The 24446-nt window shown below is 38.7% G+C and overlaps 1 protein-coding gene across 16 annotated transcripts in view; it reads left to right on the top strand.

Moving 5' to 3' along the window:
• Nucleotides 1-24446, top strand: part of ANAPC1 (anaphase promoting complex subunit 1) — a 394152-nt gene that overhangs the window by 1092 nt on the left and 368614 nt on the right. For 15 of the 16 annotated variants that reach the window (XR_012502944.1, XR_012502949.1, XR_012502945.1 and 12 more), the window contains 16 exons: nt 1172-1408; nt 2413-2574; nt 6087-6138; nt 6339-6439; nt 7031-7113; nt 8175-8248; nt 9991-10136; nt 10358-10578; nt 11503-11712; nt 14151-14246; nt 15641-15731; nt 15821-15886; nt 19077-19211; nt 21668-21808; nt 22340-22400; nt 23157-23344. Coding sequence is in view for 5 of the 16 variants with exons in the window: in XM_074354503.1 (XP_074210604.1) it covers nt 1196-1408; nt 2413-2574; nt 6087-6138; nt 6339-6439; nt 7031-7113; nt 8175-8248; nt 9991-10136; nt 10358-10578; nt 11503-11712; nt 14151-14246; nt 15641-15731; nt 15821-15886; nt 19077-19211; nt 21668-21808; nt 22340-22400; nt 23157-23344 (2040 nt within the window). In the remaining 11 variants the exon portion in view is untranslated. Of the gene's footprint in view, nt 1-1171; nt 1409-2412; nt 2575-6086; nt 6139-6338; nt 6440-7030; nt 7114-8174; nt 8249-9990; nt 10137-10357; nt 10579-11502; nt 11713-14150; nt 14247-15640; nt 15732-15820; nt 15887-19076; nt 19212-21667; nt 21809-22339; nt 22401-23156; nt 23345-24446 lie in introns of those variants that run through there. The other variant, XM_074354504.1, reaches the window with a different exon arrangement.

Here is a 24446-nt window from a genome sequence, read left to right as displayed (position 1 = left end):
GTGACATACAATTGTGTCCGGAATAACATTTAATTCACAGCAAAATAACTTTGGCTTTAGAGGAGCTGCATAGGAACTAGAGAGGCTTTGAGATATTGCAGTAAAAAAAAAAACCCTACTGATTCCAAAAAGTCCTCAGATGAGAGAATCTAAGTCAACTTGAATTAAACTTTTTTAATTGTGAGTGCTGTTTCAAACACTCTAAAGGCTGTCTGGTGCTGACATCAAATGTTGGTTTTGAGTTCTGTGTTTGATGGTTGCAGCTTAAATGTGATGCCACAAGACCCATGTTTATTGTAGGTGTTGTCTCGGAGACAGAACTGACATCCACCTTATCTACCATATTATACAGTGTAAATTTTACTAGCTGTCCTTTATGTAGAAATGTTTTGGAAGTGAAGGGACACGGTTCCACCTACAGCTCAGCCACATCTCTGTAGAAATAAACTTTACTGCAGTAGCTTATGTTAATTAACAGCTAGGACTCCTAAATTTGCTACAAGCATGACTGTTCTGGCCAGAGTTTTTCATGCCTTGGTTTCCTATGTTTGGACCAAATATTGGAATTGATGGTAGTTACATGTTTAGGTGGGTTGGGGTGTCAAAACTACTGGTGACATTTGACAATTTACTGTGTCTTTTGTGGATCGGTCAACTGAAAGGATTAGTTCAACTTGGGATGAATTAGAAGTAATGTGTTTTTTTGTTTTTTGTTTGTTCCTTCCAATATGCCAGTGATCCTTTAGGTGTGCTTTTCAGGTGAGGTTCCAGCATCTGAACAGAAATGACCTTAAATGTTGAGAAGCCGGGCAGTCATGGGACTATAAAGTACAACTTGTCTAAATACTTCGTATATATAATGTGGGGAAACTAATGTATAGTAGGAAACATAGGATTGGTGTTGTGGGACATAAGGGCTTGTCTCAACCCAGTGGTTCCCATCAGTGGTAACTGTCTGTTGGTCAGTCTGCAACTAAGATGTGGTGATAACTGTAATCACCTGAGAGTCAGATATGGACTGACCTTTGATGTTACAACTACTTGTACACTACAGTGTAGTAGAATTGTTTGACACTTATCTGGGGATTAATGACTCTTTGTGAACTTTTGTGATGTTTTTATTCTGGTTTTGATACTAGAAGCTGACCAAAATGTGCTTGAATTCATACAGAAATAATGTTGATATTTGGAACCCATGTCGAACTTCTATGAAGAAAGGGCAACAATGATTGCAGCCAGGGATTTGCAGGAATTTGTTCCTTTTGGTCGAGACCACTGCAAGCACCATCCTAATGCTTTGAACCTTCAGCTTCGCCAGCTGCAGCCAGCCTCTGAGTTATGGTCTTCTGATGGCGCTGCTGGCTTGGTGGGATCCCTTCAAGAGGTTACAATCCACGAGAAACAGAAGGTTCCATTAAGTTTCCCTTTATATTTTTGAAATATAGAGTGATGTGATTTCCTTGTAATTTCAGACTACCTGTAACTGAGAAATGAGTATGGTGTTACTTCTAGGGTAGCAGTTAAGATTTGGTAATTGCAGATAAGACTAGAATAATGGCTTTATTATATTATGGTGTTAAAACTGTTTATTTAGACATATAACTCATGGTTTTATAATGAGAGTCAAGTTCAGTACTATGATTATGGTCCATTCTAAACCTCTTTCACTTTGCTTAGAATGTGGGGACCAGATTTCATGTTGTTTGATGAGTATATGGTAGTTAGATATGGTCCCTGCTGCAAAACACTAACATGTTTCTAGAGGAGAAAAGAAATGCCACATAAGTAGATAGAGTAGTAGTTCTTTAGAAGAATGAGATGCTAGTGTATATTGGAAGATCAGTCCTTCCCACCTTATTCCACTTTCATATCCATTTAGGATGTCAAAACCTCAGGGAGAGGAAGTCTGTGTAGTTAGAAATCTGAACCTTTCTGTCTCTCATTTATTTTGATGAATGGGACAAGGGAAGGAAGGTAAATGTATGTAGTTGTGAAGCAGGGAAATCTGCACTGTGAATAAGCTCCCCCAGTGATTCCCACATGCACCTCACTTCCTGTCTCCATCACTTCTCCATACACTTACTGTACCTCTTTAGTCTCCTGAGTATATGTTAGTTTCATTTTTGGATCTGTAGATGTACAATTTTTGTTCATATTTTGGGCAAAATAATATAATAGTATAACATGAAACACCCTGTGAGATACATAGTACACATACCCGCAGACCCTACTCTGTTCATCAGTGGCATAAATAAACCTTCTAAGAGTTGGGCTTACATTGAGTCTTACTCCACAGGCGAAGACAGAGTAGGAGACTTGTATCTGGATGATTATTTGATTTAATTAATAAATCTTGCTCCATACAATTGGAAGAAAGTGCTTGAACATGTCTTATGTGTGTTAATTTTTAAGGAAAGCTGGCAGTTAAGAAAAGGCGTAAGTGAAATTGGAGAAGAAGTGGATTACGATGAGGAGCTCTATGTGGCTGGAAATATGGTTATCTGGAGCAAAGGAAGTAAAAGCCAGGCATTGGCTGTTTATAAAGCGTTTACAGTTGACAGTCCTGTTCAGCAGGTGAGTTGATTGGAATTTTAGCATTTGATTGACTGTTTGACATTTAACAAAGCTTTTGTCTTAAAATTTAACAGAAATGAAGAAAACAACATAATGATCCTAGCAGCTGGGCGTACGTTTAAAAAATTTCATTTGTTTTTTATTTCATCTTTTTTTTTACCCTATCCTTTGTCAGTTTAATGATAGTCTTTAAACACTGTCCTTGAGTAATTTGATTTCTTATTCGCAATAAAAATTTGTAAGACATGAGGGCACAAAAAATGCTTTAACACATGTTGATTATAATTGATTGCAGTAAGTGAAAATCTGGTTCATAGTGATAATCAGAAAGAGAAAGAAGAAACTAACTTGCTATCACTGCAGTTGGCTTTTATAACCAACTCTATTTTGAAAATTGGTAATTAAAGGGAAGGAATTAAGCATTTGCCCTGCCTTTTTAGGAAGACGTGCAGTTCATATCCAGTTAATGAGGGAAAATGCTTATTTATGGAAGAATGCCAACTAATAAATGTAGAAAGAAGGGTAGTTTTAAAAAATCACCGTTTTGTAAACTCCAATGTAATAACTGATTCAGACAAGGATTATTAATGGATTTTAACATTATTGGGTGAAAGGGTATTACTGTGGCACCAAGGTAATCCACCCTGTGGATTACTTGCTAAGTATGAAGGAACAAATATATCTGTGCTTTGGAGATATCCATGGTCTCCATCTCAAGCGAGTGATTTGAGTTTTCCATCACTGATAGTGGGACAAAGGGATGTTCTACTCCAGCTGTAACGCAGCATGAAGTACATGGTGTCATCTGCTCAGTCTTCTTCCTAAAGTTACATAATGTGAGCATCTAGTCCTAACTTCTGGTTATAGGAAATACGGAGGGAGAGCCATTTTTAAAAATATCATGAGATGAGGAATGGGCTGGAGGTATGGATGAAACAAGAATGGCTGGCTGATGAGGATTCATTATGTTATTCTGTTTAGTTTGTATGTATTTGAAATTTTCCATAATAAAAAGTTTAAGGAAGAAAAACATGAGATAATTAGATAAATTCAGAATATGGGACAGTCTACATTCTGGTCTCTTTAGAAAGTCAATTTTGGAGAAAGGAAAAAAAAAGATGGGAACTGTTCTAGATTAAAAGAGACAAAAGGGACATCACCAAATGCAATATTTTTTGAACGTTGTTAAATGAACTTTGATTGAATCTTGGTTCCAGCTAAAAAAGACACGTTTGGGGAAATCTGAAATAGTTGAAAATGGACTGGATATTAGGTGCTAGTAGAAAGTTAGACTTTTTTTTCCTCAGGTAGGGTGATGGTTTTGTTATTACATGAGAGAACATCTTTAGTTTCAGGAAATGCATGATAAAGTGTTCAGGGGTGAAGTGTCATGATGTGTACAGTTTTTAGATAGCACCACCCTCCCCGCCAATTCCACATGCACACGAATGCACACATAAACAGATATGGCAACACATTAATAACTGTCAGATTTAGGTGAAGCAGATGCTCACTGTACTATTCCATCTTTTCTTACTGAAAATTTTAATTTTTGTGTTTTTGTTTGTTTTTGTTTTTTGTGGGGGCATGGGGAGTAATTAGATTTATTTATTTATTTATTCTTGGAGGAGGTACTGGGGGTTGAACCCAGGACCTCGTGCATGCTAAGCATGTGCTCTACCACACTTGATATTTTTAGAATATCAAGTTGGGGGGAAAAATGAAAACATTTTAGTAGCTGAATTAATTATTAGGCTATTGACAAGAGATTTTAGAGGCTTTTTACTAATGTTAAGTTCCTCACTTGTAAACCTTGTACCTCGACACTGTGTACTTATTTTTTTCCATTAATTATTTCCCAATGAGTTTTGTACTCTTCTAAAAATTTATTAGGAAGGATAAACTGAATTATTCCCTAATTTGAGAGTAGGTATGAAAGCATGTCTGTCCAGGAGTGTTGAAGCCAGTGATCTTTTTGATGATAATTTTTCCCCATGTAATCCGTATGGTTTAGGGTAGACATGAAAAGTGGATTTAATTATGTCTACATAGTTCTTTGCTTCTGTGTTTCAGTCTTAATTTCACTGGGGAACGATTGCCTGTGTTCTCGACCCCAGGGATATACAGCCTCCTTTCTCTTGTCTCCTTATCTTAAGATCCCTTGTAAGTGGAATCATAAGATTGATAATTTCAGTCCTTTTGGTTTGGAAAACATACTGTTGTTATTATTATTATTAGTCTTCTTGTTAATATGGAGAAATAATTTTATACTTTGGTTAAGAAATAGTAGCTGGTGTATGTGACTCCGACTTAGTGTATTCCTTCCTTCATTCTGCAAGTGTTTAGTATCTCTATTTCAGACAGTGTTACTGGGTGCTGGGTGACAGAGATGAATGTACAGCTTCTGCCATTGAAGGACTCATAGTCTAGAAAGATGAACAAATTAATAGATAAACTGAAATGCTGTATTCAGATAAGCTAACGTCTGAGTAGTAGCTGTGTGGCCACAGTGTGGTGAGAGCCCAGGGCACTGAGCTCTGAGGAAGGCTTTTGAAAAGATGTTATTTGAATTGTAAGTTGCTAAAAGAAGGGCCTTCTAGGCAGAGAGAATTGCAGCAAAAAGAATTGTGGAAAAATGTGACTTTTTCTAAGTTCACAATGGCTGTACATCGGCTGTGGATGTGGAGAGATGCTGGCAGATGCTGGATGGATCCAGACTTAAGGGCCTTGTATGTAAAGCAAGGAATGCAGGAGGGAGCCTAGCAAGGATTTTAAAATGGAAAGTACATCATCAGTTTTCTATTTTGAGAAGAGATTATTTTGGTGGCAATATATAGGATTGACTGGAGGACAGGAGGACTGTTGTCAGGGATACTGTTTCATGGTTCAGATTAAAGAGATGGGTGCCTCGAAGAAAGAGAAGACAGGTGAGAGACAAATCTAGGGGAAATAGAAAAGGGGCTAGTGATCTCTTAGCTATCAGGGATAAAGGAGAATGCTAAAATACCTACTTTTGGAGAATGGGAGGATGGGATTTCATAAAAGGAAACTGAGGCTATCATAGGTATATTGTAGATTTTGGACATTTCAGATTGGAGTGCAGCTCTCATGTCCGTTTTCTTCATGAATTTTCATTTGCTAAAATGCAGTTAAAACCGCTTGTAACTCTTAACTTAAAACCGCTTGTAACTCTTAACAACAAAACAAAGAATCCAGTTCAAAAATGGGCAAAGGCTTGAATAGACATTTGTCTAAAGATACGCCAACGACCAGTAAGTGCATGAAAAGATACTCAGCATCATTAATCATTAAGCAAAATGCAAATCAGAACAACAGTGGGAGACCACATCACATTTTAGTTTATCTTAGTCTTTTTTGTTCCCATGGGATGTGTGTTGAGCTGATGAGGGGGGACAGTTATTATATAGATGTCAACATTCTTAGATACCATTAGTTAATAGGTTATTATTTAGATGCAATTTTCTTAGGTAAGCGTTTTGTTTTGATTTTAGGCATTGTGGTGTGACTTCATTATATCACAGGATAAGTCTGAAAAGGCCTACAGTAAGTTGTTTTTTTTTAAATTTTATCTTTTATCTCATTTTTTGTTTAATTGAAAATAAGTAGCCACTCATAATAGTGGTTTAGCTTAAGCATTTTTATTTTGTGCATTGAAGAATTTGTGCTGTTGGGAATTGTAATTTGTGATTGTTGGGATTTTGGAGGAAAAAATGCTTATATCTTGTTGTACTCTCTCTTTTCAGGTAGTGATGAAGTAGAAAAATGCATATGTATATTGCAAAGCTCATGTATTAACATGCATAGCCTAGAAGGAAAGGATTACATAGCTTCTTTGCCTTTTCAGGTAAACTTGAGTGTTTCAACGTTTTTGTGTTTTATTGGAGAATATTCTTGAATTATTTGGTTTTACAAGTATTGCTACTCTCTTGTAGTCAAAAATGTTATTTTTACTAAAATAACTTAATTTTAGCAGCTATAGTGGCTTAACCATTTCTATCCTTTGCATAAAAAATGCATTATTTAGTGAAGTGAATTATGAAATCTTTTCTGAGAGGTGTTTTTTTTTCCAGTTTCAGTGATATATAAGAAATCACTTTAGGTTATATTCAAGCACATGAGCAATATTAGTCTTTTCCTTGTTTCTCATCTTTTTCATGCACTAATGCTGTTGTTACAGTTTAATCACATTGTCATTTTGGTACTGATATTAGCCACTGGCAGGAATTTCAGATCAGAGTTCTCTTCCTTAGATCTGATTTTGTCTTAGACTTGCTTGTTAGAATTGCTTTAAAAACATTCTAGTTAATGAGTATGTTACTTTGCAAAACTGTTATTAAATTGGAAGAAAATCTAATGTTCTCTGATGTTTTGTAAAAGCATGTTATAAAGAATCATTTCTTTTCCTTGTGTTTTTTCTCACCCTTTTACCCAATAGGTAGCAAATGTTTGGCCCACCAAATATGGGTTGTTGTTTGAACGAAGTACTTCTTCACATGAGGTTCCTCCAGGCCCTCCCAGGTAAGCAGGTCAGAATATGATTACTTGGGCTTTTTTTGCGTTGCTTCTAAGGTAAAATTGTTTACCTAAAAGTTTGGGATGATGATAATTTCCACGATAACAGTGCAGACACACACCTTTTCCTCTCATCTCAGCGTTGTACACTTACAGGTTCTGCTTTTCACTTGATGCTTAATTATCTGCAGCTTTTCTCCCAAGAGAGTAAAATCGAGCAAACAGTTGGCTTAAAGATAACAACACTCAATTCTTAGCTCTGCCACTTTGTCCATTGTGTTATTTTAGGCAAATTATTAAATTTGGCTTTAGTTTCCTTACCTGTTACAGGGAGAAAACTATCATTTACTTCTTAGAATTTATGCAGAGATTTAACGAGCTAATGAATATAATCTTTGATGTAGGGCTTCATACGTATTAGGTGTGTAACACATGGTGGTGTTACCTTGTCTCCCGAATTGGTTGTGAGCTCACTGAAGGGCAGGAACATACAGTGCTTGTCATAGTTTGGTGCAAGGAGACACTAAGTTTTAAATTTCCTTATGGCTTTTAATCTACTTATGTGTTTAGACAGAAGGCCTGTTTTTTTCCTCTTTTTTTCAGTCACTCCTTGAGAAAATGCAGCCATTTTATCTACTTGGTGTTTTTCTTCTTTTTTAAGTGCACTCCTTTGCAAATAGGTGTAGGAGACTACATTTCTTCCTTAGTTGTCAGAGCCATACCGCCCCTAAGAGAGGTTTAAAAAAAAAATGACTGTCTTATACCCATTACTCTGTTGGTACTGCAATGTGATGACTGCTGCTTGCAGATATTCCCTGGGCTATGCTAAGTTCTTGCTGGGAGCATGTACATAGAGTTACCCTGCGTAAGGGGAGAGATTTCTAGGAATGAAATCGAAGATACTCTGAAAAACAGTACATAAAAAGTTTAGAGGGTTACTTTTGGAGTTGGTAGGTTTCTAATTGCTGGCATAATCTGCAGAAGATATTTCTTTGCAAGGGGAGTGCAAAATTTGTGCACAAATGGAGTCATCTTGTGTTGGTGATTGACTGTTTGTTCATTACTAGAGAACCTTTACCCACTATGTTCAGCATGCTGCATCCGCTAGATGAAATAACACCGCTTGTGTGTAAATCTGGAAGTAAGTGTATTTGTATAAATTCTTCTACAGTAAGCTCTTTTTTGAGTTTGGGAGTGGGGAGGAAATGAAGGAGCTTATGAAAATTTAAATTGTTTTATAAAAATAGTATAATATAAGCATTTAAAATGACTTTTTATCATGAAAATAATTCATATTAATGCAAGAACTTGAATATCCTGGTATTAACTGTTTTAACAACTATTCTTTTAGTAAAAAATAGAGCCTATACATCAAGCAGGAACACTGATATATTTTCTTACTTACCTATAGATGACTCTGGACTCTGTTCCTCAGTAATTAATAAGTAAATGAACAGTACTTAAATTAAAATTGTTTCTTTTTTTGGAAAAAAAGAAATATAGGGCCTTAGATCTTCACTGTGTAAATTTCTTTTCTTTTCTTTTTTTTGGAGACTGTAAATTTTAATATTTCATTTCCCTTGCTCATAATAACATAATTTGCTGGGACTCAGACTTTTAATATTTCCTAGAGGTATTTCTAGATGCTTATTTAAAAATTTTAAATGTGACAAAACGTAATAGGTAATTGTGAATAATGAGGGCTTGGAGGCTTAAAAAAAAGTATTTTTATTCTTTGACCAATTTTATTTTAAGGACCTTATCCCAAGTACATATTCTGAAATACCACTGAGGTTTTTATCTTCTATATCAGAGCTTGGGAAACTACAGCCCATGGGCTAAATCCAGCTTGTTTTTGTAAGGCTTATGAGCTAAGAATGGTTTTTACCTTTTTAAAAGATTATAAGAAAAATAACAAAAAAAATTATGCAGTAGAGTCAGTATGTGGTCCGCAAAGCCTAAACTATTTACTCCTTGGCCTTTCGCAGAAAAAGTTTATTCATAATTCTGTATTATAATACTAACTACTACAGACAACCAAAATATATATGTCACAGCCTGTGATTGCAGCCCTTATTGATCATGTTTTTAATAATATTTAACGATCTGAGGAATTGCTTATTCATAATGTTAGGTACAAAACTAAATATTATACGACTCTAGTTTTGTAAAAACATAGAAAATATGTATTATCTGTATAGGAAAAAATCTAGGAGGAATGCTTCCAGATGTTATTTTGAGTGGAATTATGAGTGATTTTTATTTCTTTCTTTATAAAGTACATCTTATTTTTATGAAATAATTCTGCTTTTAAAATTTTCTAATATCTTAACTGGAGGGAATCATTTGGGAAGCTGTCAAATAAGGATATAGAAACCAATTTATGGTCCTGTAGACATAAAAGCTGAACTCACTAGGAAAAAACTTCCTTTGCTTGTGTACCCAGTAAAGCAGAAACAGCAGTGTACTGTTCAGCACTGTTTGAATAGTTACCGTATAGGATAGATTTCATACAGAAAAGAGCCAGTAGGAAGTCAAACTTGGCAGAATAGTTGATTGCAATTTTATGAATAAGTCAGTTATTAAAGGAGTCATGGGCCTTTTACCTGTGGCTTATGAATTTAATGGTTTAGTCAGCACAGATCTTCAACATTTAATGTACATGTGTGAAATCAAAACTCATAACACTCTCATCTTTAGTTTATTTTAAGAAATTGATGTCCAAAGTAAATTTATTAAAGATTGAGGGTTGATAAATTTTTTTTTTGTGACTTAGTGGCCTTGATTTCTCTTTATCTTTAGGAATTGTAAGAGTCAAGTCATAAACAGTAGTCTTGAAAAGTCTGTTGTTCTATACCTGATCATTTCTGTTTTATCTTTAAGGTCTTTTCGGTTCATCCCGGGTGCAATATGTTGTAGATCATGCAATGAAAATTGTTTTTCTCAACACTGATCCCTCCATTGTAATGACCTATGACACTGTTCAAGGTTTGCATTCTTTGTGGGCTCTTCGGAGAGTCAAAACAGAGGTAAGGGTAAAGTCATGCCACTTGTTAATACGGAATGATAGTTAATACTAAAAACTTTGCATGTTTTTGAAAGAATCATCTGTGAAAAAGATTGAGTGTCTTAGGGAAAAAGAAATATTATGTCTTTAATAACTGGCAACTACCTTGTACTCACCCAAGGAAATTGCCCTTTTAATCTAATTGTCTTTTCTTTTTCCCCCTTCTTTTCATTTTAACCTAAGGAAGAGAATGTTGTTTTAAAGTTCTCTGAACAGGGGGGAACGCCACAGAACGTAGCCACCAGCAGCTCCCTCACAGCACACCTCAGAAGCCTGTCCAAGGGAGAGTCCCCCATGGCTTCACCTTTCCAGAACTACTCCTCCATCCACAGCCAGAGCCGCTCAGCCTCCTCACCCAGCCTACACTCCCGTTCACCTTCTATTTCCAACATGGCAGCTCTCAGGTGGGAATTAATGTGTGGAAGCGTTTCCTTCTTTCAGAAAACACATCCCAAGAAAAAGATACCTTCTTTTTAAACTTCCTCTTGAGATTTGAAGGATTTAAACTTTCTGTTGACAGCCCCTGGGTATTTTTAGGGAAAATAGCATTATTCCAGTTGTGCTCTTTTTACCAAGACTTCCAGGCCTACTGTGTTACTTTTTCAGTGAGTCACATTTAGAAGCTGCCGGGGCTTGTCATAAAATTGTTTCATTTTTACCACTAAGTGGCAGTAGTTTGGTGAATAGTAATTACAAAAACATTTTGGTACCATTTTCTTTTGTCTTACTTTGCATTAGTTTTTCTTCTGCTTTTGTTAATATCTACCTGGTGCTATAGGGACTTAGTGTTGTTGGTATGTATGTGTCTAAATATACAGGGACATCGTTCAGACTTTTCTGAATAGTATAACCAATTCATTTTCTAAGGCAGAAAATGAACTAATTTTCAGTTTTAAAGAAATGAATTCTAACAGGAATTCTAAATCTTTAGAATATAATGAAGCTTGTTAATGCAAAACATTTAAGTAGCTATTCCTTTTTTAAAAAAAATTGCATTTCTAACTGGGTTTATGCCATGAATGCTTGCTGTGCATAGAATTTGGAGAGATTATTGGAAAGTATGTTACATCAGCCTGCATTTTCTTTCCTGTATATGTGTGTGTGTGTATATATATATATATTTTTTTTTTATTGACGTATAGTCAGTTTACAGTGTTGTGTCAGTTTCTGGTGTACAGCACAATGCTTCAGTCATACGTGAGCACACACAGATTTGTTTTCATATTCTTTTTCTCCATAGCATAGTTCCCTGTGCTGTCCAACATGAACCGGTCGTTGCAGCCTGCATCACTAACTGCAATGTGCTCTCTTTTCTGTTTATTTTGCAGTCGTGCTCATTCTCCTGCCTTAGGAGTGCACTCTTTTTCAGGGGTGCAGAGGTTCAACCTTTCAAGCCATAATCAATCTCCAAAGAGACACAGTATTTCTCATTCTCCAACTAGTAATTCTAATGGCTCCTTTCTCGCACCAGAAACAGAGCCGATTGTTCCTGAGCTTTGTATTGACCATTTGTGGACAGAAACGATTGCTAATATAAGGTTTGGAGTATATATGTTTGTATTCAAAGAAAAATGATTAAAAAGTTTTAGAGGCTTCCTTTGAATATAAGGAGTTATTAATACTTAAAAAATACACCGAGACGTACAGTAAGGCTGGTTCACTTGCAGTAGAGGATACTAATGATGTTAAGGGATATTCTTTTGTCATTTGTCATTTCTTCCCTGACTTAGTGGTAGTAATTGCTCAGATTTGAGGTGTTTGTTGTTTTAGGGAGAAGCAACTAATTTCCAGAGACTAGGAAGCTTGGGATTTTATAACATTTTTCTTAAGTTTTGTCTTTATGTGAGTAGAGTATCGGCGGTTCTTTTTGGGAAACACAGCTCAGACCTCTGTTCTGCGTGACCTTTCTTTTTTTTATGTTTTCTTTAATCATTCATTCATTCAGCCAATGCCAGTATGTGTGCTAGTGGCTGTGGGTTATCAGGCAAGTGAGTCACTGTCCCTGTCCTCAAAAAGAGATAGTTGGAGAAGGATGACACAGGACACTGCTGGTTCTGCTGGGAGCGCTTTGGAAGGGATGACTAGATGTGTGCTGGGTGGGTAAGCGGGGCAGGACACAGTAGTTAGAGGGGATCAGAACAAAAGTTCAGACGTGTGAGTGTGTGGTATGTTCAGGGAATTACACATACTCTCACCTTGTTCGTGCAGGAGGAGGGGAAGGGGCTGAGAAAGGGGAGCTTGAGAGAGATTGCCCATTAGGTCTGTTCACTTTGGTGAGAGCTGTGTCCTTACAGCTTTATGTGTGGTCATAACCTCTGTATTATGCCCATGTGCTCTATAGGTGGGTCATAAGCTCTGGGGAGAGAGTTGTTGCTTATCAGTGGTGACAGAGGCAAGATGGGTGGGTTGGAATTTATGGAGTGCGTGGAGGTCGGGTTCCCGGGGCTCCTGGGGGCCCGTGGATGAGCCTGTAGTTGCAGGGGCCTGGTTCACGTAACCTGCGGGAACAGAAGTAGTAGTCGTGGGTGTGTGTTGTATAGAGGCCTTTTCTTGAGGAGAGGATTTTCACATTCATTAGATTCTCAGAGAGTCTCTGACCTCCAAATAGTTAAAACCAGATCGTGTATAAACAGAAGAGGGCTAGGGACTGAAGTCCTGGAAACTTAGGATTTTGAGGGTGAAAAGAGAAAAGAGAGAAAGCTGCTGCAGAGAGACGAAGCAAGAGAGGGCAGGCGGGAGAAGGAGCAGGACTTGTCACGGAACACAGGGAAAGAGGCTTTTAGGAAGAAAGTGCCAGTACTGCCAGGTGCCAGGTGCCGGTGAGATGTGGCACTGAGAGAGGAGCTCAGAGAGGCGGCACCCGGGCGGCAGTGAGTTCACTGGAGACCTCGGCCAGAGCGCTTGGCGGGGTAGGCGGATGGGGTGGGGTGGGAGAATGTATGGGCCAGAGGAGGTGGACGTAGGTATGCAGACTGTCTAAGGATTTTACCTTTGAATGGGAATGAGGTTACAAAAGTAGCTAGAGGGAGCCTCAGCGTCAAGGGAGAGTTCTGTTTTTACAGCCAGCCAAATTTACAATAAATCCTTTATATAACTTAATGCTTAGTTCGTTTTCGTATTTCAAGACTTTTTAAATTTTAATATGAAAGGGTAGGCTACAAGGACTATGCCCAGAACAGGGAGACCATTGAAAGTATGAAGGAAAGGAAATGATTGATGGAACAAGGAGCCAGGAAGGAGCACAAGTGGAGAGATTAGCCTTGGGGAGAAGAAGGTGATGGCTGTCAGATAGATGGGGCAGGAGTGGGGCTCACATGTGAAATAGAGGGCAAATGCGTGTCCTTAGACTGGCGGGCAGGGGATAGGCAGTGGTAAGGTAAAGATGTGAGTACCATGTTGAAGTAGGTTCTGGTTTTAATCCTTGTATATAAAATAAAAGTTTCCTGTATGTAAAAATCACTTGTCTTTAAATAGCTTATTGGTAAGTTGAATATATTGCAGATCTTTATTTTACAGTTATGGTCTTCTGTACCACTCTACAAAGAAATTTTTTGAGAATTGAGAATTTTTGAATATGGTTTAAAAAAGGGATCAAGTGGAGCCTAATCTGAGAGAGAGAGAGGACAGATCGGAGAGGTCAGAATCTGACCCCTTAGGCCCTTTAAGAGATAGGAAGTCAAGTGTGCATTCCTTTAACAATAGGCAACTTGCATATTATGGAACTAAAAAGTCTGTTTGTAGTGATTACATTTATTGTAATTTCCCCTCAAAAAGCCATGCAGTGGGCTCAGAATCAAAGAACTGAAAGGCATTTTAGAGATCATGAAGTTCAATTCTTAGAAGTGCTTCTGTCTCTTCAAAGTTATTGCTTGGCTCAAGTAGTATTTCTTGCAGAATATTTTCAAAGACTTATTTGTTACTGTGGTAGACTTTTGAGCCAGTGCTAACAATTTCTTTATTAATGTATCTATCACAGGGAGAAAAATTCACAGGCCTCCAAAGTCTTTATTACATCTGACTTATGTGGGCAAAAGTTCTTGTGCTTCTTAGTAGAGTCCCAGCTGCAGTTACGGTAAGTGCGCATGCGTGTCTCGCTGATTGTGTGTAAACAGGCTTAGCTGCTTTGCTGTGCTTTGCTTTTTCTTTCTCTTCTTTCACATTGAAATGATTTACATACCATAAAACTGACGGTTTTAAGTGTACAATTAAAAGATTCTTAGTAAATTTACAGAGTTATATAACCATCACCACAACCCAGTTTTAAAATACTTCTATCACTTTAAAAAGATCCCTTATACTTAACTTGCATCAGTCTCTCTGTTTTCATTCCCAGCTTCAGGCAACTACTCCATACGCTTTCTGCCTGTGTAGATTTGCCTATTCTGGATATTTTATGTAAACAGAACCATACAGTATTTTTGTGTGCACCTTTTTTTCACTTAGCATGTTTTTTAGCTAACATCTTATAACATATATAAGTATTTTATTCCTCTTGCTGTGTAGTATTGTATAGATTTACCACATTTTGTTTATCCAGTCATTAGTGGATGGACATTTGGTTTGTTTCTACTTTTCTGACCATTGTGAATTATGGTGCTATGAACATGGGTACAGAAGTTTTTGTGTTGGTATATATGATTTCATTTTTCTTAGGTAGGTATCTCAGAGGGGATCAAACAATAAATTCTTTGTAGACTTTTAAAGAAATTACTGACCATGTTTTCTAAGTAAGCTGCACCATCTTCCACTCCCACCAGCACTGTTGGAGGGTTCCGATTTCTTCATCCTTAGCAACATTGCATATTGTCATTTTCTTTGATTGTAGCCACCATGGTGGGTGTGAAGTGGTTTTAATTTTCATTTCCCTAATGACGTTAATGTTGAGCATCTTGTGCGCTTACTAGCCATTCATTTATCTCCTTAGGTGAAATGTTTATTCATATATTTGCCCACTTACTGACCTTTTACTTTTGAAATTACCACAGATCACAGGCAGTTGTAAAATCGTAGCAGTCCTGTGTATCCTTCACTTTCCCCTGAGATAACCTCACATAACTAGTGCGTGATCAGAGCAAGGAGATTGACGTCAGCACAATCCACACATCTTATTCAGACTTCATCAGTTTTATGTGTACTCATTTGTGTGTGTGCATGATTCCATGAAGTTTTCTCCCACGTGTAGGTTCGTGCAAATACCGCAATCAAGAGCCAGAACCTCTGTTACCTCACAGCTCCCTCTTATGCTGTAACCCACACCCACCTACCTCCATCCCTGACCTCTGGCAACCACCAATCTCTTCTCCGCCTCTGTAATTTTGTCATTTGAATATGTTATTATAAAGGAATCATACAGTAGGTAACCTTTTGAAAGTGACTTTTTACAGTCAGCATAATACATCCTTGAGATCAGTACCGGTTGTCGCATGTATCAGTAGTGTATTTGTTTTTTTTTATTTGAATACTTAGATGTGTAAAGTTTCAAGAGAGTAATGATAAAACCCAGCTCATCTTTGGCTCCATCACCAACATACAGGCAAAGGATGCAGCGCCAGTGGAGGTAAGTGCAGGCACATTTCTTATTGGAAATCATTGTGCTTCATAATTTGCACAGATTGGAAAATAAATTTTTTGCCTTTATTTTTTTAGAAGATAGACACTATGCTGGTCCTGGAAGGCAGTGGAAACCTGGTGCTGTACACAGGAGTGGTTCGGGTAAGTCATAAATAGCACTTCATGCTTTTAGTAGGGCTACTTCCTTACAGTTCGTTGCCTCCTGTCTGCAGGGCTTGGTGGAAGGTTTTTCTAAGAGTTGAAAATGAAGGCTTCAATTTAGCTTGGGCCTAATTGGAGGTCTAGGGCTCACTGCTGTTAGATAGATTGGCATGAGGAACCCGATGTAGCGGGGAACCTCTAATGAGTATGCATAGATTATATATATTAAAAAAAAGTTAACTGAAGGTTAAAGAATGTAGTTTTGAAACTGATGTATGAGTAGCTTTGTTAAGTCTCCAAAGTTTTAGTAAAGTTTCATTATATTAAATGTATAATATGTCAGCTGTATCTATTTAAACATTTGTGAAATTTTCATACAGAATATTGTAAATTTACAAATTTGAATTGTGAAACTTTAATGTGCACAGTTTGAAGAATAATGAAGTGAACGTTCACTACCCAGGTTAAGAAACAGTGTTGTCAGTATCTTTATAGTCTCCTGGGTGTTCTTTCCTTACTGCGTCTTCATCTCCCGAAGACAGCAGTAAATCAGTCCCTTGTTTTTATGACTGGTTTTCACAGTTATGTATGTATCACTAAGGAGTGAACTGTTTAGTTTTCCTTATTTTTGAATGTTCATATAAAGGAAACATACTGTATTCTCTGACTTGATTATTTTGCTCAATAGTATGTTATTTCTAGATTTATTTGTTGACGTGTAGCTGTTACTCATTCACTGTTACACCCAAACTTTACTATTTTATCAGCTTTTGTTATTTCTGCTGTTTGTGCTGTTTCTGCTGTTTCCTCTAGTAATCAATGCTTAGAACAGTTTTTTTAAAAATTCATGTCTCTAGCCTTTGGAATACATGCATACTCAACTTGGCTATGTGGTGTCATACTGTTTTCCAAAGTGTAAGTTGCGCCAGTTTGCATCTCTCCTGACTCCTTGCTTCCAGCAGTGGATGAGCGTTCTCAGAGCTGCTTTCTATTCTTGCTGATCTGTAGGTTTTTGTTTTTATTTTTTCTTTACATTTTTTGCATTCTTGGTGATACACAGTATTTTGTTTTTGTTTTGTTTTTTATTGTTTTCTTTACATTCTTGCTGATCCATAACTTTTTGTTTTTTCCCAAATTGGTGCCTCATTACAGCCAGGTGAGAATGGAAGTCTGGCCTTGGCTGTCAGGGCTGGTGGTGGGGTTTGGTATTTTCCCATCATGTTTGCCTGGGGTAGGCTGGCTATCGTCTGAAACTTTTCTATCTTGTTAAGCTATTCCTCTTCTGATTCTTCGGCCAAGGAGAGCAGGCTTTCGTGGGCCTTTTTCCCTGCCTGCTCCCGTAATGACACTGTGGTCTGCCTCAACGTCCGTGCTACCTGGAGGCCAGTTTGAGAACTGAATGGTGTTATGGGCCAGTGTTTAGTTCTCAGATCTTTTACTGTGTCGTTGTTGGTCAGTTTCATACATGGGTCACTCAGGGGCCTGCCCAGGATTTCATACACAGATTTAGAAAGTTCTTTTCTCTGTTTCCTTCCTCTCTCTTCCTCACCTTACTCCCTAGTTGGGACAGAGGGTTATTTCAGGGTGCGGATGGAATACAGTGCTCCCCTCGGTCTCTGTGGGAGAGGAAAGGGGAGAGGTAGGCTGCCTTATTTATTATCTAGCAAGGATGGAAGCCAGGCTCCTCCCTCTTGACAGTTGCTGGGCACCGTGGGGAGGTGGAGAGGGGCTGCCTCCTGGAGATGAGAGGGGCTGCCTCCTCACTGAATGCCTCTGTCCGCCTGATGAGGAATGAGGAAGAGAGGCCCTGCCACCTGGTTTCTGCGGCGCTGGGATGTAAGCTTGGCCTGGCCTCCCGTCTCTGTGCTGGGGGAGGCGCGCCACCTAGTCCTCGCAGGTGGGATGACAGGACTGCCTCTAGTCTCCATCCTCAGCTCCTGGTGGGGAGGGCACTGAGGGCTGTGGCTTTTTCCATGTGTTTGTCTAGAGTAGGGCAGATGTGGCAAAAATGTTTCTGCCCTACTTGGTCACTCTCTTCCTGAGCAAGTTTTGGCAAAAAGAGTAAGGTTTTCGTGGGCTCTCTTTTGGTCTGTGCCTGTGGGCATTTTGGGGTTGCAGGCCCCTGGAGAGCCCAAGGCCTGGTTATGTAGGGAGATAAGAAAACAAAAGCAAAGATGTAGGGAATTCACAGGTCATTCCTGGTTCTCAGGTCCCGGCCAGTCTTCTTGCCCACCCTTTTAGAGTTTTCTGTTAGTTGCATTGTAAGTTTCATGCAGACTTGGTGGTGGTGGTAATTAGTGGGAAGGATAGTGTGGCATGTGCTTACTCTGTATTATTATGCCCTGAAGGTCTCTGATGGCTTTTAAAACCTATATATATACTGATTCTCACTGTCATTTTTGTTTTTTAATCCTAAGGACTTCATTTGGGCAACTTTTGTAATTTTATTAGCTCTCAGGTAGTATATTGACCTAAATGTGTATATTGTTAAAATTTGACTTTAGTTCTGAGTATCTCCTGTTAATCTTATCAAGAGTTTTCAGCTTGTCTGGATGTGAATTTCTGTTGCGTTTTTCCTGAGAACCCCATGGATAGCTATCGTGGATTGTCAATTCATTCTTTTAAGGTCAATGAAGAATTTACTTTATGTACGGTCTTTTTGAGGAAGAACTATTTGAGAGTTTATGATTAAAGACAGATTGTGAGCTAGAGAGTGCAGTTAGAATTAGGTTGGATTTAATTTCTGGATTATTTCAGCCTAATTTTTTTGGCCCCCCCAGAAGTGCTTGGTGCTCTTTCTTCCTGCCAGGAGACTTAGTTAACAAGATTGATGTTTATAGTCTCTGAAAGCTTAGTGTCCCTGCTGTCTTTACCTCAAGGTGGAAAAATGCATAGTATACTTGAATTTTGTATAATGTCTTGACTTTATTAATATTCCCCCTATTTCCTGCAAAAAAATGGTCCTCAGTAATGAAAAGAAGGAATTAGACTAAAGGAATTTATGCCAAGATACTGTAGTTGGATGGTGGAATTTGATACATTATTAAAATTTTAACTCTCTTTGCTTTTTAGTTGTATTTGGTGAGCTTTGAACTGTCAAAGGAAATACATGCTTACATGCCTTAATGTTTTATTTAAGAATATGATGCATTAAAGCTAATATATTTTCCCCACACTTTTTTGCTTAAAGGTGGGAAAGGTGTTTATTCCTGGGCTGCCAACTCCTTCCCTGACGATGTCCAGCACGATGCCTCGGCCCAGCACTCCGCTGGACAGCATCAGCACCCCTAACCCTCTGAGGAAGCTGCTTGGGTCCCTGGATGAGGTAAGATGGGGATTAGGTGTTGTCAGAAATTAATAGTGTTTTAAAGAAGTTTGGCCAAATATTAATTCTTTCCGTGATTAACTTCTTTTCTGTTGAAAAATGACAGAATTTGGAAGTTTAGTTAATGCTTGTAGAATATAAATATTTTCAAACACAGGCTATTCAGTAAACCTACCTTGACTTCCCCTGTGATATATAAGGTAGTTTTTGAAGGTGTTACAGTGAGGAAAGTGATGCATTCTTTTCATCGAGGGATCTCACAATTTACTTGCGTGGAATAGATGTACTGTCTGTTTTAAGAAATTATGGTTTAGAGGAGACCATTAAAGACTTACGAATGAGGAGCAGAAAGCACAAAGCACCATAGGAGATTCATCGATGAAAGATACATTCTGATGGGATGGTGTGGCAGAACCAAAGGCTCATCTCTGAGAGACATGTCCAGTGTGGTAAGGACCTGGAGGATGAGTGGGATGTTGGAGTGGAAAGGGGCACTGGTATAAAGAGGAGTCCTGTGGGCATGGGTGTGGAGGCAGGAGAGTGTGGAACATTTTTAATGCCTATTTGTTTCTCCATCTCCTAGCGCAGAAGTTAAGACTCAGCAAGCCTATGCAATGAATGCTTGCAGAAGTACAGGCAGTCTGCTGGGTGAGGCAGAGCAGGGATAATGATAACAACCTGTTTCCCAGTGTTATCTGTGTGCGAGGCACTGACCCCAGTGTTTTATATGTACTAACTCATTTAATGCCATGGAAGAGCCTTATTAGGAAAAGATTAATCCTTCTTTTACAAATGGGTACATAGAGGTACAAAGAAATTACTTGTCTAAAGACATACAGCTAATAAGTGATAGAGCTGGGATTTACACTCTTCCTAACATGCTTTTAAAGAGGAAAGGATGAAAAGGTGGTTTTTATTCTGAATGCCGTCACCTGGGCATTCCAGGTTTTGAGGATGGAGTTAAGAATGTTAGGATTAGATAGGCTTATCTTGGGATTGAAGATAGGGAGACCAGTTAGATCCCAGATGTAGCTGACTGTGTCATTGTAAGACGTGCAAAAATTTGGGTCTGAGCTCCGGCAGTGTCCTGGGAAGGAGGAGAGTGACTTGAGGGGCCTGGAGGAGGGAGAGATGACAGCCTGTCAGCTGATTGGTGCTGTGCTCTGCTGGGGAGAGATGTGGGGTACCTGGGTGGATACCCACACTGACCAAGTTAGGAAGCCTGGAGAAAAGTGGTCTGGATTTGAGAGACATCTGAGTGTAGGTGTTGAGGGGCAGTTCAGAGTGAAGGTTGGTGCTGGCAGTTGTATTGGAAATGTCTAGGCACTGATTTCATTTTTTAAACAGGTGCAATGTTGCATACAGGTGCAAAGTTCCCTTTAAGCCAAGGCATTTGCAGAACTTCTAGAGAAGAGCTGGAGAATTATCGGAGGGTTTTGTGTGATTTAGAGGAATTCTTTTATAACGTAAAGTGGTTCCCATCTTAGAATTACATATGCCCAGGAATGGTTAGTGTATCTGTTGCCAGCTGTGAGATCTCAGGGAGACCCTAGTGTAACACACTGGCTGATGGCTTTTCCACCTCTCTCTGAGACCGTGCAATTAGGCTTAGATCCGGGACAAGTGCAGCCAGTTTTTTGGGGGCAGCTTTTGGAGTAGTAAATAAACATAATAAATAAATAATAAATACATCTTATGCTTGATTGGCTTTTAGTGTTGACAAAATATTCACTTGGAGAAGTCCTATAAAATGATTTACAGAAATACCAAAAGGGCTGGAGGTCATGACTGGATTTAAAATAGAAAGCATCTGCATATTAACTAAGATGATTTAAAAATTTTGTTTGCATACCCCCCAACTGCAGGAAAAAATATTGTTCTTATGTTTTCAGAACAAACACTTGCCTGTAGGGGAAACATCACCAAGTCCCTTTTTCATGTCTGCTTTCTCATTGTTCTCTCTCCTTAGAGCCTCAAGTCACCTGTCTTAGCTGAGTTACAGTCTACGTCTCTAGCCTTGTAGCATCACCAGAAGTGTTGCCTTCTCTTCCTCTTAGCCACGGCCGTCCAGGCCACCCTCATCTGCCCATACTCCCTCCTCCCCAGAATCCACCAAATACTGCAGATGCCCAGAGTGGGGAAAAGTGGTGTAAGAATTTTGGGCCACCCCGTTTCTTATTCCCCCTTTCTGTCCTAGTCGTGGCCCCTTGATTCCACATGTGTCCACAGTTCTCCAGTGCCATCAGTCAGATGTTCTGCTCTTTTTATCTACTTTTTCTAGTTGCTCTTGGTGAGGACCTTGGTCTGCTACGAAGTACTTCATCATACCTAGAGCAGAATGGTTTTAAATCATTATGTACAAGTGTTAGTTAGACCATACGCAAAAAAGACAACATTTCTTTATCCTCACTTTCCCCCCAAATGCTTCATAGGTGTTGTATTTGTGGCTTTTGCAGGCTGTTCTGTTGTCCCCAGTTCCAGAACTGAGGGATTCTTCCAAGCTTCATGAGTCTCTCTGTAATGAGGATTGTACTTTCCAGCAGCTTGGAACGTACATTCATTCCATCAGAGACCCTGTCCACAACAGAGTAACTCTAGTAAGTATACGTGCTTATTTTTAAAAGGTTAGGTAGCTTTCCAAGAATTAGGGTTGTTTAAAATTTGTTAGGATGAAGGATTTTGTCTGAAAAATGGAAACATATATTTGTTGTGATTTTTAAAATCTCCTGTAATGTGTCATTTTTTTTGCACCATTTTTAAAAAGCAACTTTTCTGAAGTTTATTAAAAATTTATTGAAAACAAAGCGTATTTAATCGGTTGAATTTTATATGGACATGATTTTTATCTTTAAAAGTGAGACTTCTGGGTGATGGTGACTCAATGTCTACATGAAAATTAGACACTTTATTAAAGACAAGACTTTTTGCAAATGTTTTACAAATAAGCACGTTTATTGTTTCTGAAATTTCAAAGTATTCAATTTTGTTTGAAAGATATTACTGCTTATTCATGTACTTTTTGGATTTGCTTTGACAGGCAAACAGTCACCAGCTATTTTTAAGACATTCAAAGCCTGAATGCGCAGATTCTGTTTACTTGCTCTTGTTTGTTTCCATTCTTTTCTCAGGAACTGAGTAATGGCTCCATGGTTAGGATCACTATTCCTGAAATTGCCACCTCTGAATTGGGTACGACTGAGGATCGAACCTCACTTTTGTGTGTTCTTAGTTTGATTTAGAAGATTTGGAGTAATTGCTGGTTTGCATTAATAATTGGGGTTTTAAAATTTTGGCTGTTTTTGAAGCCATGGGATGGAGGTTTTACTGTGCAGAGAAATTGTAAAGAGCAGGGGAGCACTTTTGTGCTGTTCACTCCACGTGGGCTCTAAGCCGGGGGTGCACTGGAAGGATGTGCTGGCTCTGCTTCTGTGAGGGAGCTTATGATGAGCAGTGCCACGCAGCGCGATTCCAAGTGTGTGGTCATGCCTCTTGCAGGAAAATCTGAGCAACAAGGAAGCTCAAGTAACTAAATAGTTTTTGGCATATTTGATGAGTTTTAATCCAAAAATAGATCTCTCATTGTTAGAGAAATTGAGAAATTAAAATAATTGCCTTAACTCACTAAAACTTGATATTATAGTAAAAATACAATCAAAAATGTTTTAATAAAATTGGAGTCTGCTTGAGTTATTAAAATGGGATGTTTGGTTATTTTATTTCTGATACAAATTAATGATTGAAAATCTGTTCTAAGACCTCTTGTAAGCGCTGTTGAACTCAGTGTCAAATGATTGGCTAGGTCAGCATCCCACTGGCTCTTTAATGACAGTTCTCTGTTCATAGTAATTGACCTTTACATGGTAGTTGTTTAAAAATGTTCTTATTCAAAAGGGAAAAGAATGCATACATAGGAAGCATACTAAAATTAATCTTTGCTTTTAACAGTGCAAACATGTTTGCAAGCAATTAAGTTTATCCTGCCAAAAGAAATAGCTGTTCAGATGCTTGTCAAGTGGTACAGTGTCCACAGCGCTCCGGGAGGACCCAGTTACCACTCAGAGTGGAATTTATTTGTGATTTGTCTCATGAACATGATGGGTTATAACACAGACCGCTTAGCCTGGACAAGAAATGTAAGTACATAAAATTGATTTTCTTCTTGAGTTATTCTGTTGTTATCAAAGCAAATGTTTGCCTAACTGGCAATACAGCATTCAGAGTGTATAACAGGTCAGTTTACTAGAAGGCATCCCTCATTCAACAAAACAGAATAATACTAAGGCTTATTGTGTCTGTACATTATAAACCAAGTATTTAGTGTTAATACTATTTTACTAGTAATTAGAATGATCACGTTTTATAACGTGGTAGAGCACTTTGACTGCTATTTCTCATTTCATCTTTGTAAATGGCTGCTGGTTCTGCTAGGATTAGTAATAGTAGTCGTCTTGGTTTATTGATGAAGAAACTGAATCACAAAGAGATCACAGACTAGAGATTTGCTCAGTACTGGGCCTGCAGTGTGTCTCATGACTCACGGCTTAATGCTGTTTTTGGAAGCCTCGACTTTTCACACACAGATTGCTTGGTCTGTGAGGAGGAAGGTTTGATTTGAAGTGGATTTTAAAGTGCTTTAGCCTAAGTGTCTAGTTTGTTAATGATAAAAAGCTGCATTCCTCATCTCCCTCCTCGGAAGCTTCCCCACAGGCCCTTGATAGGTTACTTACAAAATTAGAGACCCGGACTGTTGGAGCACCTGTCCTCTTCAACATGAGGCTTCAGAGATGGCCCTAGAGTTGACTCCATCCAGTGAGCTGCAGGGGACAGAGCCCGGGGGACACCCATGGAGGTCTTCATGACCTGGGCCTGGCAGTGGTGACCTCCTCTTTCGTTCATAGCCACACTGTCACAGGGCCACACCTAACTCTGTGAGGGGGCAGGGACATGTAACCTGGCCATAGGTCCTAGAAAAAGAGGAGAACACGGATTTTGGAGAGTAGTTACCCATCTCTGCCATAGAACTGTTAGACTGTCCACGGTAGACAGACTCCAAGTAAATGTCTCTTAGTTCTGACATTTGGCTAACATTGGGTCGATTCTTTGAGACTTGGCGTATTTTGGATGCGGTCTGTGGCCCTTGTTCTTCTGAAGGAGTGAAGATCTGTGTCACCAGAGGAGTCGGGGAGGGAAGGGAACGACCACTGGGCTCCTGTGAGCCCGGGCACGCGCTCAGGG

The sequence above is a fragment of the Camelus bactrianus genome, chromosome 28 (genome assembly GCF_048773025.1).
Source record: "Camelus bactrianus isolate YW-2024 breed Bactrian camel chromosome 28, ASM4877302v1, whole genome shotgun sequence".
In the NCBI taxonomy this organism is placed as follows: domain Eukaryota; kingdom Metazoa; phylum Chordata; class Mammalia; order Artiodactyla; family Camelidae; genus Camelus; species Camelus bactrianus.
This window is presented reverse-complemented; position numbering and strand designations above follow the sequence as displayed.